Source organism: Equus asinus, chromosome 22 (assembly GCF_041296235.1).
Source record: "Equus asinus isolate D_3611 breed Donkey chromosome 22, EquAss-T2T_v2, whole genome shotgun sequence".
NCBI lineage: Eukaryota > Metazoa > Chordata > Mammalia > Perissodactyla > Equidae > Equus > Equus asinus.
The window spans coordinates 57011491-57019450 of record NC_091811.1 but is presented as its reverse complement, the minus strand read 5'-3'; the positions used below and the strand labels follow the sequence as shown (position 1 = coordinate 57019450).

The 7960-nt window shown below is 33.5% G+C and overlaps 1 protein-coding gene across 1 annotated transcript; it reads right to left on the bottom strand.

Moving 5' to 3' along the window:
- Positions 1-6561: 6561 nt before the first annotated feature.
- LOC106822855 (olfactory receptor 6C74-like) lies at positions 6562-7503 on the bottom strand. Its single transcript, XM_014828212.3, has one exon. The coding sequence runs from the start codon at positions 7501-7503 to the stop codon at positions 6562-6564; it is 942 nt and encodes a 313-aa protein (XP_014683698.2).
- Positions 7504-7960: the final 457 nt, after the last annotated feature.

Here is a 7960-nt window from a genome sequence, read left to right as displayed (position 1 = left end):
TTTTATTTATTTTTCAAAGTGTTTCCCAATTTTCAGCTAAGTTCACATTCACTATGCATCTCAGCATTCAGCTACTAAAGAACACTGATATATCAACATCATCTTTTCCAATTTGGGTAAATTTTCAGAGAGTTTTTCTTAATCTTTAACTGGAAGTGTTACATCAAAGATCAAAATCTAGGAAGAAATACAATGTTTAAGTACAGAAATGTAATATATCCCATGACTCTAACTAAGCTAAAATTTTATCTTTGATTCAACAAAGACACAAGGGAACCTATTGAAATTAGCAAACAAAGAAGATGGGTAAAATATTTCCCTAGAGATGGGCATTCAAACGGTACTATTTACGTGCAAAAAAAAAAAAAAGGTCCACTCAATTTTGTTTATTTTTTTAAAATCTGGAAAAAATGCAATGAAAATATCAATTGTTTTATAGTTCCAAGGCTATAAGGGAAAATCTGCTCGTCTAATTTTCTTCAATTAGAAGATTTATCTTACTATTACTAAAGTAATGATAATAATAACAGGTCAATAGCAGACTTTAACATTACAAATAGATTCATTCTTAAAATGACAGTTTTAAGGGCTGGCCCTGGGGCCAAGTGGTTAAGTTTGTGTGCTTGGCTTTGGCAGCCCAGGGTTTCGCTGGTTCAGATTCTGGGCACGGAGATGGCACCACTCCTCAGGCCATGCTGAGGTGGTGTCCCACACAGCACAACTAGAAGGACCTACAACTAGAATATACAACTATGTACTGTGGGGCTTTGGGGAGAAGAAGAAAAAGAAAAAAGAAGATTGGCAACAGATGTTGGCTTAGGTGCCAATCTTGAAAAAAAAACAAAATGACAGTTTTAATTGTATATTACTGGAATAACATCTAAGATTTTTTAATTTTATTTTAAGAGAGTATTTCTTTTTGAAATACGGGAAACAAAACTGGTGGCACCTTTAGTTTGTAACATGAAAGCCTATTCAGGAGAACTTAGATACCTGAAACATTTGGACTGTAGTTATACAGAGATGCCTAAGAGTGAAAGGGCTTGGTTACATATATAATATCAGGGATCCTGCTCTAAAATATTATTAAACAAAGTCCCCTGTGACTTTTTCATGACCCCAAAAAAGTCATCAAAGGCAAATCAAAAGAGACTTCTTCTTGGCGTTTAAATATGAAGAAAAATTGCTTACAGCAATCCATTTTTAAGAAAGCTCCGGGTCTACTATAGGAATTCACAGGGCTGAATGGCAGCCCCAAAACACTTTGCTCTTATACGAGAAAAACAATGTTAGGAAAAACTCCTTGAAAACACCTATCCTTTTTCAACTGATTTGTGTTTGAACTTTTATTAAAAATCAGTTTTCCATACTGGTGTTGTCTATTTCTGGACTCTGTTCTATTTTATTGATCTGTGTATCTACTTCAAGAGAATGTTACCCTGCATTGATTACTGTAGCTTTATAGTAAATATTTAAACGAGGTAGTGTTAGTCTTCCAACACAGTTCTTTTCTAAGCTGTTTCGGTGATTCTAGGTGATTCCTTGCGTTTGTATGTCCATTTAAGAATCAGCTTGTCAATTTGTGCACGTGCGCGCACGCCCACACACACACACACATACAGCATCTTCAGGGGTTTTGAGTGAGATTGCATTGAATATAGACCATTTTCAGCATAAATAATATCTGCAAAACATTGAGTCCCACCTATGAATGTTATATCTGGCCCATGAGCAGATTTTTTTCCTCTTCATTTTATTGTAGGTCTTCTTAATTTCTTGTAGCAATGTTGTGTAGTTTTCAGTGTAAACGTCTTACAAATTTTTGCCAGACTGATCCCCAAGTATTTCAAGTTTTTATAATTGAAAATTTTAATTTCCAAGTTTTAATTTGTAGTATGTAGAAATAGGATTAAGTTTTGTATTGGTTTATATTCTGCAAATTTTCTAAACTCATTTACTAATTAAAGTAACATTTTTGTAGCTTTCATTGGATTTTTCCACATTGACCATCATGTTATCTATGAGTAAAGACAGTTTATTTCTAATTTTATAATCTAGATTCCTTTTATTTTCCTCTACTTGTTTCATTGGCTAGACCATCCAGTTGAATGTTGAATAAAAGTGAGAAGAGTGAACATCCTAATTTTTTCTTGATCTTAGGGAGAGAGCATTCAGTTTTTTTAACTTAAGTATGCTCTTAGCTGTAGGTTAAAGTTAGATGCCCTTCATCGAGTAGAGGAGTTCCCTTCTATCACTACTTTGCTCTGAGTATTTCTCAGCAATAGATATTACATTTTATCAAATTACTCATCTGCGTATATTTAAATGATTTACTTTTACTTGTTAACACAATGAATTACATCAATGTTTTTTCTAATGTTAAACCAGCATGCACTCCTGAGATAAACCTCCCTCAGTTGTGATGTATTATCATTTTTATATTGTTGGATACAATTTGGTATAGTTTTAAAAAATTTCTATGCCTGTCTTCATGAACCCTATTTTCTGTAGTTTTATTTTCTTTTAATGTTTTTGTCTGGTTTTGGTACTATGGTAATGCCAGGTTAAGAATGAATTGGAAATGTTCTCTTTCTGTTCAAATTTTTGGAAGAATGTATGCAAATTGGTATTTTAAAAAACTTTTGGTAGAATTCACGAAATCTGCACCTAATTTTTTTTCCTGTGGGAAGGTTGTTAACCACAAGACAATTACTTTAATTCCTATAGGGTGATTCAGCTTACATATTTCTTCATTGGACAGTCTTTGGCAGTTTGTGTTTTGTAAGGATTTTGTTCATTTCACATAAATTACCTATTTTTTGGCATAAAGTTGTCATAATACGTTCTTATTATTATTTTAAAATTTGTAGGTTGTGTAATGATGTGATTTTTCTCAAATCTAAAATCAGGAATTTCATCTTTCTCAATTCTAAAATTAGCATTCATATTTTCCCCTGATCATTCTAATTAGAGATATCAGTTATATTTTTCTCCTAAAGAATTAGCTTTTGTCTTCTTTTTTTTGGCTGAGGAAGATTCACCCTACACTAACATCCACGGCCAATCCTACTCTTTTTGTATGTGAGCCACCACTACAGCATGGCCACTGACAGATGAGTGGTGTAGGTCCACACCTGGTAACCAGGCCCAGGCCACCAAAGTGGAGCCTGCTGAACTTAACCACTAGGCAACTGGGCTGGCCCTGTCCCCATTGCTTTTTGTTATTGTTTTCTGTCTCATAAAATTCTGCTTGGGTGATTCAGAGAATATAGGACAGCCTTTTTAGCAAATAATGCAAAATCAATTGAATATCCATATGCCATAAAATTTATTTCAATCGGTGCCTCAAGCTAAATAAAAATTAAATAAAAATCGATCCTGGGCATGAATGTAAAACTTAAAACTACAGAACTTCTAAAAGAAAACATAAGGGAAATTCTTTGTGAACTTGGGTTAGGCAAACCTTACTCAGCTATGACATCAAAGGGAGGATCCGTTTAAAAAAATTATTAATGACACTTCATCAACATTAAAAAAAACTGCTTTTGAAAGACACTGTTATTATAATTAAATGCAAATTACAAATTGGGAGAATATATTTGCAAATTGTCTATCTGTTAAAGGACACGTATTGACACTATATAAAGAGTCCTCAAAACAATAATCAGAAAGTGATCCACCAAGATGCTGGAATAGGAAACCTAGCACTTGTTCCTTCACAAAAAAACAGATTTAATAGCTATATAAATTTAAAAATGCCTTTATAAGAAACCCAGAAGTCAGTTAAGAAGTTGCTCTACCCCCTAGACAAACACAAATTTGAGATCAACCACACTGCGATGGGTAAGAAGAGAAATTTCATCATACCCATTTTAGCCCCTCCATCAAGCTGGCACAGGCCAGTACAAATAGGTCATGACTCTTCCCTGGGTGGGGGATGGGGCGCAGGGGAGAGTGTGGCTAACACCGAACATGCTCAGCTTTTCAGTCTGTTCCTTGAGGGGCTGGCATCTGTCTTATCTCACATGGAACACTGAATATGCCATATTGGGAAAAAGACAGCACTAAAGATGAGAAATATATTCTAAAAGTTAGGAAATTACATTTGAGATATTCAGTAAAGAAAAACATTTCTCCCTAGAACTTATTTTTATGAGAGAATTATCTGTACATTATAGAGACTCTGATCATAGTTAATGCCAAGATGATTTAACCTTCAATTATTTTTCAACTTAATAAAAATATTGAGGTATTTATGATAAAAAATTTTTCAAATAAAAATTCTATTTGAAGGAGAACAGATTTTATGTTACTGTTTAATGGACCAAAAGTTGAGATGTTTCATGAGACAAAGCATGGAAGTTTCCATAGATATCTTTCAAATAACACATAAGAGTGTTTCAATCATGGGCATTTTATTTAAATTCTGGAAGATTAATTTGATGAATGACCAAAAGTAACACTGTGACTATAAACAGGTGGAGAAGTATATATCTATTAGAATTCATTTTAGAAAAATTTATTCAAAATGGCTAAATTTATGGGCAAATCAATCAGTAAATTAGGATAGATGCCATTGTGTTACTCGAAAAATAATGTATTAAAGATGAAGTTGCCCAGAGAAATGAGTGACTAACTCTGTCTTGAAACACAGACAATATTCTTAGGAAAGGTCATATTTGATTGAGTACTTAGAGGGCTCAGGACAGCTTATTAGTTTTGAGACAAGAAGATATTAGAAAGCCCAAGAGAGTGGGAGCTTTACGTAAGGATAATAGCAAGTAGGGTAAAAGTCATACTACAAATACTCTTTTAGTTTTCATTCAGAGTGCTCAACATGTAAAGAAAAGAAATATCCTCTACCAGACAACTCAGGAATGTCTGGAGAACAGGCTTAAAACAAAAGTTCAAAGACGTCAAGATCTTCAATTGGAGTAATGAAAACCAAGCCTTCTTGAGTTTAAATTTGCATTATTCTTGTTAGCTTTATATCTTTCAAAATGATCTTAGCCTCACTGAGTTATCTTTTGCACCTATGTATAATGCTAATAATAAGTATATTATACTGTTGTTTCCATAATTACACGCATTGTATAAAACACCCCTCACTGCCTGTAATTTAGTGAGTAGTCAATAAAATATAGATCTTATTTTAATATTATATTTTTTGTTTAGCTGACCTCACTAGAGCAGAGAAGGGGAAAGCATTTCAGGGGAAAGCATTTCAGCATTTCAGGTGGAAGCTTTCTCAAGAAATAAGCTGTACCTGTATCTAAATAGTTGTGTTACTTATTAAATACCCAATTTAAACAAAATCGAAAGCAAGAAACAACAGTAGTAAACTAGCTGGGGATTTGGGATTCACTATTCAGAGGCCAATGATATCTGTTTTAATAGATACAATATGAATGATACGTCATAGTCAAACGGAAATAACAGAGAAAAAAGATGATGTAACTTTAAACTGCCTGGGAGTGGGAATGGGGAAGTCTTAGTTTAGAAGTGATAGATCCTTACTAAGAGTCAAAGAACATCTTCTATGGTAAATAAAGAGTAGATGAGAGATATTTAAAAATATATGAATAAAGCATTACAGAATAGCTCAATGATAAATTAATGGTTTAATTTGGACTGTGTTTTAAGTAAATTCTTCCTGTTGGCACATAACAGAATCAAAATTAATCAGAATATTGATAAAGCCTTAGCTTTTATTTTTATTAGATTGTCTCAAATGTTATATATATGTGTGTGTATATATATTTTATTGTTTTTGCTCTTAAAATTTCTAAAAGTTAGATAATGGATAAAAAATTATACCTAAATTATCAGGGAAAAATGTAATAATTTGTTTAGTGATTTTTCCTGAAGTCACTTTCATGACAAATATCTTTTAAGATCTAGTTCATTCTGTGTATTCTGCATAAGCCTACATAATTGTCTAGTCACTTATATGCTACATGTAGTTTTATTCCTGCCTATCTTTTATTTGCTCCTTTAGATAGAATTTTTCAAATATGCTTTCTTACAAATAACGAGTTTCTATAGAATGTACTTTAAAACAACAATTTTTTTAAAATAAACATTTTCAAAGATAAGCATCAACACTATGGCTAATCTTTGTTACAGTTTATTTTTAATCATTTTACATAGAATGTGCACCAATAAGTTGGTAGTATTACAAAGAATATAAATGAATATTAGTTTTAAGTAGATTGTACCTGATCACAAATAAAGAATAGTAATAAAACTTGCATCATATGCTACATAAAATATAATTCCAAATGAAATAATATTTTATAGTCTTGACTTCTAGAATTGAAAGACAAATGAAACGGATTAAATATTTAAATTCTACCATATAACCAGTGGCAGAGGAAGCGATGAGAAAAAGTCTCTATTAAAGAATTGACATCTTTAAAACAAAAATTTTTGTGAAAATAAAGCTTGAAACGAAATAAAGACGAATATCAAAGAAAAGAAAGGGGGAAATGAGGAAAAGATGTATTGAGGCTACTATTGTATCTACAGGTATTATTTGAGTCTCCTTTGTTCATTTCCTCTCTATATAATGTTTGGGAAAGAAACAACCCTGTGCACCATATTCATGAAGGCTTTTTTCACTTGTTGGTTCCGTAAGGTATAGATGAAAGGATTCAGAAGTGGAGCAATGGAGGTATTGAGCACCGCAATTCCCTTGGGAAAAGATATTCTTTGTTTGACTGATGGTTTAACATACATGAAGATGCAGCTGCCATAAGAAAGGGATATCACAATCATGTGAGAAGAACATGTTGAAAAAGCTTTTCTCCTCTTACTAGTTGAAGAGATTCTTAGAATGGTCAAGGCAATATAGGTATAAGATATTATCACCATTACCAATGTGACCGCGAGCGTCACTATAGCTGAGATGAATCCCATCATCTCCAGAGGCTGTGTGTCTGAGCAGGAGATATGCATGAGGAGAGTAGTGTTACAGTAGAAATGATCAAAAATGTTGGAGGCACAGAAGTCAAGGTCTAGGCCTAAGATGAGTGGTGGAAAGATGATAAAAAACCCAGCAAGCCAACAACTGAGGACAAGCTGTATGCAGATCTTAGTGTTCATGATGGTGGTGTAATGCAGGGGCTTACAGATGGCAACATAGCGGTCGTAGGACATAGCTGCCAGCAGGTAAAATTCTGATGCTCCAAGAGGGAAGGCAAAAAACACTTGAGCTGCACAGCTGTTATAGGAAATGGTTTTGTCCCCAGTTGCCATAATAGCCAGCAATTTAGGAATGCATGTAGTAGTATAGGAAATTTCTAAGAAGGAAAAATTCCGAAGGAAAAAATACATGGGGGTCTTGAGGTGAGTGTCCACCAGGGTGAGTGTGATGATGGTTAAGTTGCCAGTGATGCTTAGCAAGTAGGTGAGAAGCAGGAAGATAAATAATACAACTTTCAATTGTGGGTCATCAGTCAAACCTGCTAGGATAAACACGGTCAATTTTGTATGGTTTCCCATTACCGTCCTCTACTTTTCCAGGTCTAAATAGAAAAAAAAAAAAAAGAGAGAGAAAAAAATGGTAATTCCAATGGAAAAATAACAGTGGCAACTCGTGTTTAAGGTGAAGTTCACAAAGTGATGTTTCATGTAGAGTAACACAATGCTCATAGACGTTTTAAAGATGATTATGCTGGGAAGAAATATAGTTTGCATTGCCAGAGTATCTGGACAGAGAATTCAATCCATAGTTTGCAATTACACCGGAGAATAACCTATATATTGATAGTAATTGTTGATTGTTTTTGTGTGAATACATTAGAAGCCAATTAGAGGATCTTTTAAAGCATAGAAAAATGTTTCTTTGTTCTTGATAATATGCATGAATTGGGATGGATGCCATTTCCTGTTCATTTAAACAAGCTTGCACACTGGAAACAGTGACACCTATAATAACAAGTACATCAGCCCATGTTTT